Below are 12,490 nucleotides of genomic sequence, written 5' to 3' on the forward strand. Positions count from 1 at the left end.
GAAGTGTGAATGAAAACCAGAGCAAACCCACACAAAACATGCAAAATCCACACAGATTGGGTCTTGGTCAGGAATAAAACTCATGATGTCAGAACTGGAGGCAGTGATGCTAACCACCACCCCACTGCCCTGTACTACTGCCTTGTACAAAATGTATTTTCAGCAAAAAAAATTATTATTTTTTTTTTAATATATATATATGGTACTGTCTCTCCTATTGCAAATGCTTAGCTTCTGGTGGTTACACTTGTGAGTGGAAACATAGGGCCTGATTCAGAGTTGTATGTAAACTCGATGGATCGTGTACAACTCCGATGGTTGCCGATCTCTACTGCGCATGTGCCGATCAATATCTGCGATGAGCGTTGCAGTGCCCCCTAAGCCTGTGGCAGTTACGTACAACTTTGAATCAGGCCCATAGTGTATGTCTATTATGTAGACATGAAGACTGACGCACAGAACCAGGAAGTTCAAAAGTGTATCTATTTTCCCTAAAAAAGGTACAGAAGCATTTATATATCTTTTGTTTTTTACAGAGTAGTGCAGTGAAAGTTGGAAATGAGAAGCTTCCATCTCAGTGGGGTTCATTCATGAAGGAGCAAGAACAGAGCCGCCTGGCAGTTGATGAAGAGCACAGTAAAGCGGTACTGCGCCTAAAGGAACAGTATGGACAGATGAACAGAGAGCTATCCAAAACAGCCTCTTTTTAAGAACTTTCCTATGCACATCATAGAGTCTGCCTTCTGATCTCTATTTACCAGCTTACCATTCAGTTAAATGTTATGTTACAGAATGGTAGTAAGCTTCCATGATCCCATTTGTCAGGCTTCTGAGGCTGATCTGGAGATGGAAAGTGAACAAAGTACTAGTTGGGAGCCAATGACCTGCGTGCTTTGTGGCCAGAGCAGTGTTCAGAGACATAATCATCAAAAAACTACATCATCTCTACCAAATTCTGTTTGTTAGAGATTATATCATATTTTATTGATTGTGTACTTTGTTTATGCTTTGCCTGGATCGGTATTGTAACCAGTAATGTTTGGAATGAATTGTATATGTACAAACCTCACTGTACACTCAATAGCAATATATATCTTCCATTGTACCTTTTTAAACGGTTCAGCAATAAAATAATGAGGTACAGCAAATAAATGTAAAAACAGAATGATCAATTTGATCAGTCTGAAGAAAAATGTTTTTGTACATTATAGTTTGGCTTGTACTGTTAACAATTCAGTGGTTGTCACTATTTTATATAACCTTTCTATCTCTCTTTTCAAAGAGCCAACTTAGGGTTCTACTCAAGGCACTTCTAGACACTGCTGCACAAAGAGCTAGATCACCTATAATAACTTAAATGTGAATTTCTCCACAATTAGAATTCAACAAATTGTTTGCCACTTGTGAACTGGCTTGTGATATTTTGCTGTCAAATCTTCCTTTATGATGTTTCTTTACACTTTTACCTTATGTAATGATAAACACAAATGATAAAGCATATTGTAAAATAAAAAATGCCTTATTGATGATATATTCTCACATCTTGTTTATATACTGTACAGTTCCCAAAGTGTTGCTGAATTTTGATACCAGCCACAAATTTGAATTAGTTCTATAAAAACTGACAAAGAATTATTGTGATTTATTATGATCAGCATTTATCATTGAGGTGTGGCATAAGGAGGTACTGTAAAGGTCGAACAACTTTTAGCCTTCACATTCATTAAAATAAATTGTAATAAAGATAAATGAAAGTCAGGATAGAGTGGCACAAATTTTTACATTTTACCATGAATACTATATAGGGCTTCCAAATGATTGGGTATCACATGACATGATTGGTACACCATGTCCATTCTATAATTAATAAGCTTTGTTGTCAGAAAATATTGTGACTTTGGGAGTGATTCAATTCACTGCGATGTTGATTAGCCCAGGGAAGGAGTTCCCGGAGCTATTCAATTGACCACGCTGTTAAATCAGACTACAGGATCTCTGCTCGCATGCTTCTGACGTGCAAGCAGAAAATCTGACTTGAGTGCCGGTCATGATGCTGTTTTCCGGATTAACGTGGCGCTAACAGCTTTACAGACAGCAATTTTGTCTGGGAATACTGGCTACCAACACTAAACATCCAGCTTAAGGCACTGTAACTGGCATTCTCCGACTTAGGGACATATTCAGTTAGCGGCAAAGCTGCAGTTTTTTTCACCATTGCGAAAACAGCCGTTTTTCACCAAAATCCAGGCGAAAACACAATTGGCGGAAAAAACGAGAGAGGTTTTCTCCATCTCGGACCAGGCGAAAAAAACAAAAAGGAAAATGTGGAGATTTCTTTCAGAATCCTTTGGACACCCCCCACCCCCCCTAATGTTAAATGACCCAAAAAATGATTTGTTTATTGCGCACTTTGGTGAAAAAAGTTGAAAATGATACAAAGCAATTTTTTTTCCAGGAAATGACTGTTCCACGTAAATTGGGGGTACATTTAAAATGGGTGCAAGTATATTTTGGTGTCGTAAAAACGCAATTTTAAAAACTGTGAAAAACCGCCTGCTGCTACCACGTGAGATGTTTAAAACACTTCACCCATCCATACCGCCCCCTGAAAAATCAGACCCAATACATTAAAACCATATTCAACGGTTTTATTTTTTTTTAACCAAAGTGCGCAACTTACAAAATTGTTTTGGCGGTCATTTATCATTAGGGATGGGGGGGGGTGGTGTCCAAAGGGTTCTGAAAGAAATCCCCACATTTTTCAACAAAAATAGGGATTTTGCATTTTTTTTCCGCCTGGTCTGGGATGGAGAAAACTTTTCTCCAGTTTTTTTTCGTCAATTGCATTTTCGTCTGTGTTCTGGCGAAAATATCGCCGTTTTTTTTTTTTTTTTTTTTAAACTGCAGTTTTAGCCGCTAATTGAATACAGCCCTTAAGTGGTTCTAGTCTGGCTTAACATCGCGGTCAATTGAATAGCTCCAGGAATTCCTTCCCGTGGCTATTCAGCATCGCACTTATCTGAAACGCCCAAAAAGTGGCTTTTATATTTTGATGCTTTACCTCTTGTACTAGAAGAATGAGTAGCGCAATCATGGGTTCTGTTCTTAATATTAATGAAGCCATAATCATTTTATACTTGATCGCTATCTGTGCTGCAGTATGTATTCAACTGCCCAAATGCACCAGTACTGAACTTGCCCCACCTACTATTCACAATAGCTTAATATATAAATATTTTCCAACATAACATATTTCCAAGTAATGGCTTGCTCATTCTTCATTTATATTCAAATGCTTGACGGGAGGATTTACTATAAAGGCTTGTTATAAGTGAATATTCCTACCCTTCTTTCACAACTCGCCCTAACCCGCCTGTTCCATAAAAAATCATGCACAGGCTTTATGCAACCGTACAAGCATTAAAATGATAGCCTCAGGCAGGCATGTGTGCAAAAACTTAGTAGAACTGGTAAAATTAAATTAGTCTTAAGCGTAGATGAAGGGAAGTGGTGACCAGAGGGAATATGAAGTGAAATTTAAAATGGCCTTACCTTTTGCTATTGCCGTATCAGACCAATTCACTTTTCAATACAAATGCTGTATAATTAGGGGCAGATTCAATTAGCGGCAAGGTTCAGTCTGAGCCTCACAAGCTACTGTAACTCAGGTTATCTGGACAGTTTAACCTTTTTTGTTTTTGCTCACACTTCATAGAGGTTTAACTGCAATGAGCCCAACATCGAATCCTCGTGATTTAATTGAATGTCACTTAATCTTATGCTGGGTACACACTATGCAATATATTGTTCGTACAGCCGACGAATGACATCGCAAAGTGCATCTGCGGGTGTGTACACCCGATATGTCTATGAAGTCGTTCACAGACCTATCAGGTCGGCCCTGAGGCACAGCCAATGCTAATATATCTTGCAGAGAAATCCGTACATCTGCCTGTGTGTATGGGCAACTTGTACACTGGCCGCAGGAACAGCCAACACTGACATCACAACTGGACAGGCAAATTTAAATGCCAGCCCAGTTGTGATGTGTTGGCCAGACAAATCGAGCGGCCGATGACAAGTATGTATAGTTTAACAAATCAGCCGCTGGCTCGGCTAAAGGGGGGCATCCGCTGCACGATTTTAGCAGGCGATTGAACAATAACGTCGTTATCGTTCAATCATTTAAAAATCATTTATAAATCGTGCAGTGTTTGGTCGTTAACGATCAACGATGCGCGCTCCCGCTGGTCTTTTGATCATCTCGTCAGTCGACTGAACATGCAGGTCAATTTCACTTGATCTATTAAAGATAGTTTACAAATCGTTCAGACTGAAAGATAAAATTTCAAGGGAAAATCGTTTAGAGATTGGACAGGGAGTAGATCGTCTAGTGGATGTGCCCCTTTAGTGTGTCGAACAGTCTTTAATACCTCTCCATTTAAACTGGTGTTATTTTGTCTACATGATTGTTACTCTGCTTCCTTTTTGTACACATCTGTGCATTGCTTCTACCACCAGAGCTATATTTCAGCTCTATACCTTCAATGTCAGACTTCACTGTATTTTAATCTATTGAAATCTTTTTTTAAGCAATCTGTTTGAAATAAACAAATTAGGTGCAATAATGAAGGATGTTTTTAAGAGTCTTGCTTTTAAAAAGACATTTTCGTCGTCCTGCTTCTACAGGTAGGAAAATATATAACTATTTTATATTATTTCAGTGTTGTCAATTGAATAAGTGCAACAATAGTAGCCTGTGTCAATTTATGGCTTCATGTCAAAGCTCCCTTCCTGGCAATATGGTGAAAATATGATTACAGTGAGTGCAGGAGATGGAATAAATATTTGAGATTTCTTACAATAACACTGAACTGCAGCCAAACTTCCCTATCCGCTACTGTCGGTCTGATGTATCATCAATCATTGCTGCGTTACTGGCCTGAAAAAGGTCTTCGCCATCGCTAAAACGTGTTGGAATGTTGGTCACTTCATCTGAGTTTTTGTACCTGATGGGTGGAAAAGAAAGTGGCTATGACTATAACAGACCTTCCCCAAAGATGTGTTACTTGTTGGAAGCTGTACAATGGGCCTTTCATAGGATGACGTAATTCCATGTCTTCTACCTTAGGGACATTAAAGAGAGATTGTGCTGCTTCTTTCTGCACTACGACCTTATTTTATTTTCACAAGACAAATGCAATCATGCAGAAGAGTGGAAACGTATGTGTATGATATCCAAGATTTTAGCCTGCTTAGGTTGTTATGTCTTTAAGCAGAACCGACCATTTTAAGGATAGTTACGTCAATGGATGTGCTGCTACAGCTACACATTTAACATAATTGTAATTTGGTTTATTAGAATTTGGTTTAGCTTCCAGAGTTTAACAGGCTTGGGAGAAATGTATGAAGGATATAGGACCTGAAGTGCTGGTTTACTGTTGCAGGACCACTAAATCTAAATTACAGGTTGCTATAAACAACATCTACATTACCATACATGAAATCTGCGCCGTGTAAATATATTGCTGAATGGAAGGAAGAGAGACTTGGAATGAAACCAGAGACAAGCTTAGGAATGGTCATGGAGTGACATAATGAACAAATGTAAAGGGGGTGTATTGTCACACTCACATTATACAACAAGAGCCAACTTTTCTCCATTCTAGGTGAAGTGTACATTTTTGTTTAAACATGTTTGCATTTAATAGTGTGCGTGTAATAGTGTAGTGTCAGGTTGGTATGTATGATACCTATTCTTGTGTACAGCGTATAATTGCTGCAGGGGCTGGCATCTGAACATCCCATTATACTGTAGTAAGCAGATATGCATAGCTTCAACCCCCCAAAAAATATTTTGCTCTGGGAATAGTGAGTTATGCTCCTGTTGTACATTCTATGTAAAATGAAATAGAAATGTACTTAAAGTGTAAACTCCTTCTACCACTCTATAAATCAAATTGGAATAGTCTTTCCTGCCGTAGTGGAAATTGAAAGGACAGTGATAAATCCAAATAGATATATAGTCAATTGCATAAATATTGGGACATTGACAGAATTTTCATAGTTTGGCCTCTATTCACCACCACAATGGCTTTGAAATGAAACAAGCAAGATGTGCTTTAACTGCAGACTTTCAGATTTAATTTGAGGGTAATTACATCCAAATCAGGTGAACTGTGTAGGAATTACAACGGTTTCTATATGTTCCTCCCACTTTTTAAGGGGCCAAAAGTAATGGGACTATCAACTCAAAAGCTATTTCATGGACAGGTGTGGACTCTTCCCTCGTTATTTCATTATCAATTAAGCAGTGAAAAGGTCTGGAGTTGATTCTAGGTGTGACATTTGCATTTGGAATCAGTTGCTGTCGACTCTCAATATGAGATCCAAAGAGCTGTGACTGTCAGTGAAGCAAGCCATCATTAGGCTGAAAAATCAAAACAAACCCATCAGAGAGATAGCAAAAACATTAGGTGTGACCAAATCAACTGTTTGGAACATTCTTAAAAAGAAAGAGCGCACCGGAGAGCTCAGCAACACCAAAAGACCCGGAAGACCACGGAAAACAACTGTGGTGGATGACAGAAGAATTATTTCCCTGGTGAAGAAAAACCCCTTCACAACAGTTGGCCAAATCAAGAACACTCTCCAGGAGGTAGGTGTATATGTGTCAAAGTCAACAATCAAGAGAAGACTTCACAAGAGTGAATATAGAGGGTTCACCACAAGATGTAAACCATTAGTGAGCCACAAAAATAGGAAGACCAGATTAGAGTTTGCCAAACAACATCTAAAAAAGCCATTACAGTTCTGGAACAACATCCTATGGACAGATGAGACAAAGATCAACTTGTACCAGAGTGATGGGAAGAGAAGAGTATGGAGAAGGAAAGGAACTGCTCATGATCCAAAACATGCCACCTCATCAGTGAAGCATGGTGGTGGTAGTGTCACGGCGTGGGCATGTATGGCTGCCAATGGAACTGGTTCCCTTGTATTTATTGATGATGTGACTGCTGACAAAAGCAGCAGAATGAATTCTGAAGTGTTTCGGGCGATATTATATGCTCATATTCACTCAAATGCTTCAGAACTCATTGGACGGCGCTTCACAGTGCAGATGGACAATGACCCGAAGCATACTGCAAAAGCAACCAAAGAGTTTTTTAAGGCTAAAAAGTGGAATGTTATGCAATGGCCAAGTCAATCCCCTGACCTGAATCCGATTGAGCATGCATTTCACTTGATGAAGCCAAAACTGAAGGGAAAATGCCCAAAGAACAAGCAGGAACTGAAGACATTTGCAGTAGAGGCCCTGGCAGAGCATCACCAGGGATGAAACTCAGCGTCTGGTGATGTCTATGTGTTCCAGACTTCAGGCTGTAATTGCCTGCATAGGATTTGCAACAAAGTATTAAAAGTGGAAGTTAGATTTAGGATTGTTTAGTTTGTCCCATTACTTTTGGCCCCTTAAAAAGTAGGAGGCACATATAGAAACCGTTGTAATTCCTACACTGTTCACCTGATTTGGATGTAATTACCCTCAAATTAACAGAAAAAATGTATAGTCCTGGCGCTAGGGAAGTGATAACCAGATGAATATATAAATATAAAATAAACACACCAAATTATGCAATCATGTAACAAGCTGCAGCCAACCTGAAAAGAGGAATGCCACTCCTCAATAAGCACATACAAAAAAACCACACACAGATGGCGCTGCTTGATAAACAATTGAATATATTTAATAAAATATATAAAGAGTATATAATAAAAATACTCCCGGGAGTGTATCAGCAATAACAGAAATAAAACAAAGACATAGATAATTCTAATAAACAGTGATATGTACTATTGTAGTAGCAAAAACTACCAAACAGTTAATATCCAATAAATGACACCTGCTCAATGCGGCATCAAACTGGAAGCAAATAAAACGCTTCACATGATCATGAAATGAAGAGTTAATATTCAAGGCTGAGACAGTTCATCATTGCCAATAAAAATATATAAAATAGAGGCTCTCAATAGCGTGTCAGTCAGTCTCTAAATGATACTCAGGACTCCAGAGTAATTGGCTGTATAACGGCACAGTGTGGTATAGTTACCATACAGAAGCAGAGACTCAATCATGTGCTTAAGTTGAGGGTATCCTGCAGCAGTGTGCTCACAGGGACCAGTGTTGCAGACGTCTGCCTTCTACCCCCGTCGGGGCTCCCGTGCAGCGCGCTCACCTTCGGGTGATGTGGCCGCTCAGCATGCACAGCGACATACACGGGATCGGGTGGTAAACAAGCACAGAGCCAGGGGAGCTGATGGAATAAGCCGGCAACTTGAGTCAGTCGGTAACAGCCGTCAATAGTCTCTGGTAGAAGGCAGACGTCTGCAACTGAACTGTCTCAGCCTTGAATATTAACTCTTCATTTCATGATCATGTGAAGCGTTTTATTTGCTTCCAGTTGTTTGAACCCTGAAATTAAATCTGAAAGTCTGCAGTTAAAGCACATCTTGTTTGTTTCATTTCAAAGCCATTGTGGTGGTGAATAGAGGCCAAAATATGAAAATTCTGTCAATGGCCCAATATTTATGCACCTGACTGTATGTGAAGGCTGAAGGGGTTGGTGCGCAACAGCCAATCGTAAGCGGCTAGATAATGATGCTGGTGACTATCATCAGCACGCAGCTTTACACCAGACAATCCGTGCTCTAATGAGAAATGCCATCTAAGATGTGTATCTGGGGATGCGTCCATGTGTCATTAGGATGCCTTTCCAGGTGGTTACTGCGCTTATGTGTGCACACCCTCGCTGTATTTATCTTACATTTGCACCATACATCAATGTTAGTGGTGTAAATATATGCAATTCTGTATGTCCAACTCTAAATGAGGTCGTAAAAGCAAATTGTATTCCTTTGTGCTCACCTAGAAAAGTACAAAAATGTGAACCTTTTGATCATTTAGTATTACCGACATTATTATTATTATTCTTCTTCTCTATATACACTAGGACATGGCTATCTTTATGTGTGCCATTGTTGACTTTATGTGGCATTTGGAAGTCTAGTAATTCTCTGGTTTGAGCCTCGGCAATGAGAGCGATCGGAGGAGAATAGCCAGACTGGTTCAAGCTGACAGGAAGGCGACACAAGCTCTAATCATGTGTTACCAGACTGGTAAGCCGAAGAGTATGCCATACTTGAAGTGGACGGGCTACAGTAACAGATGACCCCACTGGGTTCACTTCTGCCAGCTTAGAACAGCAAAATTGAGGTTACAGAGGGCATAGGATCACTAAAACTGGCAGTTGAAGATGGGAGAAATGTTGCATGGTAGAATTAATCTCAATTTGTGCTGCATGCAGTAGGGCCAGAATTTGATGTAAACAACATGGCTCTATCCTGCCTTGTGTCAACGGTTTAGGCTGGTGGTGATGGCGTGGGGAATTTTATTGATACACATTACCATTTGATCATTGTTTAAACACCACAGCCTACCTGAGTATTGTTATTTACATGTGCATCTTTTTATAGCAGTCTGCCCAACTTGTAATGGTTATCTCCAGCATGATAATGTAGCATGTTTCAAAGCACTTTTCAATGTGTTGGTGTAATCCAATGTCTTTCGCAGTCTCCAGATTTCAATCCAATTGAGTACCTTTTGTATTTGGTGGAATTGGATATTTGCAGTGGATGTGAGGCCACAAATCTTCAGCAACTGTGTGGTCAAATTAACATGGGCCTCTGCAATTAAGCAATATATGAAAAAAGAGAGAATCTGGGCGCAAAAGTGAACAAAGCAGCTAGGTACATTACCTCAGTCTTATCACCTCAAGACTAGATTAAATCAATTTTAAGCAATGGTAAATAGGTAATAACCTGGCGCTCTGTATAAAGCAAATGATAGATATAGAAATGTACTCTCTGTACTGGTAAAGATTAATACAACTTGTATTCTTCCTGTGTCTATAAAATGATCTTATGATGGGATAACCAAATTAAATGGCTTAAAATGAGACATCCGAGGAACTGGTTATCAAGGGGTCTCAATGCCCGCTTTCTTAGTATGACTTTGTATTTATTCCTTGTTCTATCAAATATGTCATCTGCTCCCTTATTATAAGAGTAATGTTTTATGCTGTTATATTTGCGTACCTCACCTATCCCTGTTTCAAGGGTAATTATACTCATTATATATGTTTTATTAAAGTACTCACTTTTACACACTTGAGACTGCACGATCACTGTGGCCAGCATTGGTCTGGACACACGGGGGGCAGAGGCGAAGCTGGTGTTTCTATTGCAGACTCAGCTTCAATGAAGCCAGCAGAAGGGGGTGCTGCTGGCCACAGAGAGAAGCCACAGCTGCAATTTCTTTTGAAGTCATGACTGCTCTGCAGCCATTAGGAGGGGGTGCTGCTGGCTGCCCGATCACTGTTAAGTATACAACGGAGAACAGTTACAGTCACGGCTGGTCTGCAGTAGCACAGGATGGGGATGTCGCCTGGCTGCCTGATCACTGTGACCAACAATGATCGGGACACACTAGGGGTGGAGCCGCGGGTGCAGAGTGGCTGGCAGGTCCCTCTGATATGGGTGGCTGCTGGTAGATTACTCTCCTGCAGCTGCCCAGTTGAGCGTCTCTGACTGGTCGCATCAAATGTGACCAGTCAGGGAAATCCCATCCTGGCTTGGTCGTGTGATGCAACAATGCCAGACAAGTGGTTAATGTACTAAAATTGCAGGGTGCCATAGCTTTGACCTTTCACAATGCAGGAAAAACAAGTAGCCAGGCATCAACAGGACAATCCTATGCTTCTCATTGCAACAAGCCCAGAGGGAGCCAGGCCTAATAAGCTAGAAAATAAGAATGGGCATATTTGATATTCTGCTCACCCAGAATCATGTGCAGTGGCAACACATTGTAGATCAGGGTAATATCCTAAATCTCCACAGATCACCATCTGTCCTGGATGCATGTATCCCAAATTTCCCTTTTTCCCTCACCCATTGACGCTTCCTAGCGCAGTTCCTGGTTATTTAGATTTTTTGGAGGGGAATGCATACAAGTTGTTTTCAAATCTTTTTCTTTGTTATTTTATTTGTTCCATGGGCTGTGCCATGTCTCAAAAGGAGGGATGTGTGGAGTTTTGGGTTTATGTGACAAGTGTCCAATCATTCCTTTAGCAAGAAGTCCTCACATTATATTTGTCTGCTGGTTATCCTATTAACTGGCATGTACTGAAGAAGTCCTGGGACTGGTCCAAAATATGAATAGAGGTTGTAGTAATGGCGTTATGGTCAGCCAGGAATCGATTGATGAGTTTCACTGAGTGGAACATATCAAATTCCTGGATGACTGTGATGTGACCATCAACTAGTAATTTACCTTTAACCCTGACTGGAATATCCAGATTGACTTTTTATTTCAATTTTATAAACTAAATCCATACACTTGAGGCTGTAATTTCAACTGAATCAGGACTCAACCTTCTTACTGGTGACTTTTTATTGGGTTGCAATTTAGGTGGATCAGCTGTATATACCAAGTGCATATGTTTATTTTTTATGAGTCTTATGTACTGTATATATTGCTATTTTGATAATTAAATATACAGTTTGTGATATGCATTATTTAATTTTTATATATTTTTTTTGAATACCTTTTGAGCGCTGTCTTTTCTGATTGTTAGTTCATCTATATGCTTAGGCTTGGAGACTGACACCCTCCCTATACAGCTGCTTCAATCTCATTAGCAGTGCCATATTTGGATCATATTATTGCTTTTTAATATGTTAAATGCGTTGTTGTTGTTGTTGGAACTTATATACGTCTATGTTCCAAACAGCAGTACATTGTATAAGTATATTATACTATACCCAGATTGGAAACAGGAGCTATAATGTCAGTAACAACCAAAAAGGTAGGTGCACGCTGGCAGTACTGATGAATTTCTCCTTCATGAGCTTTGTTGTTTGAGATCCAGCTTTGGGAGGCCTCCTTTACATTGGATTGAAGAGTACTTCCATGTTTGTACTTTGACAACTGCCCCCAACTTCAAGGTTATGGGGGATTAGGTTTGGTTAGGGTTTGGTGTTAGGCTAAAATGTCGACATTTTAACCATGTTCACATTTATGAATGTTAATATTTTTCCTTTCGATCTAATGTCCATGGTGATATTTAGAATATCGACTTCTCATACCTCACCAGTGCCCGGTAGTGATATTTTCATGTGTGCCTTTGGCACCCGCCTTATTATCTGCAATGATCTCACACCTCGGATGGCCAATAAGTGCGCTTTAGTGGGTGTATGTATTTGTGTAGGGGCAGAAATATATAAGTAAGTTCAGTTATATATAGATGTGCTGCACCTGTCTATGTGCTTGTTCTTTGCAAATGATTCCCCATTGTGTCTAAGTACATATTCAACATTAGAAAACACAAAGAACTTGCTAAAAAAAAAAGCACTAATGTATACATATTTATTA

At 39.7% G+C, this 12,490-nt stretch overlaps 1 protein-coding gene across 1 annotated transcript in view; it reads left to right on the plus strand.

The window, feature by feature from the left end:
* BLOC1S5 (biogenesis of lysosomal organelles complex 1 subunit 5) overlaps window positions 1-1,529 on the plus strand; it is a 105,039-nt gene extending 103,510 nt beyond the window's left edge. Inside the window, exon 5 of the mRNA XM_088471774.1 lies at window positions 537-1,529. Coding sequence (XP_088327900.1) covers window positions 537-710 — 174 coding nt within the window. The 3' untranslated portion in view covers window positions 711-1,529. The remainder of the gene's footprint in view (window positions 1-536) is intronic.
* Window positions 1,530-12,490: the final 10,961 nt, after the last annotated feature.

The sequence above is a fragment of the Taudactylus pleione genome, unplaced genomic scaffold (genome assembly GCF_031769625.1).
Source record: "Taudactylus pleione unplaced genomic scaffold, aTauple2 ptg000116l, whole genome shotgun sequence".
Taxonomy (NCBI): Eukaryota; Metazoa; Chordata; class Amphibia; order Anura; family Myobatrachidae; genus Taudactylus; species Taudactylus pleione.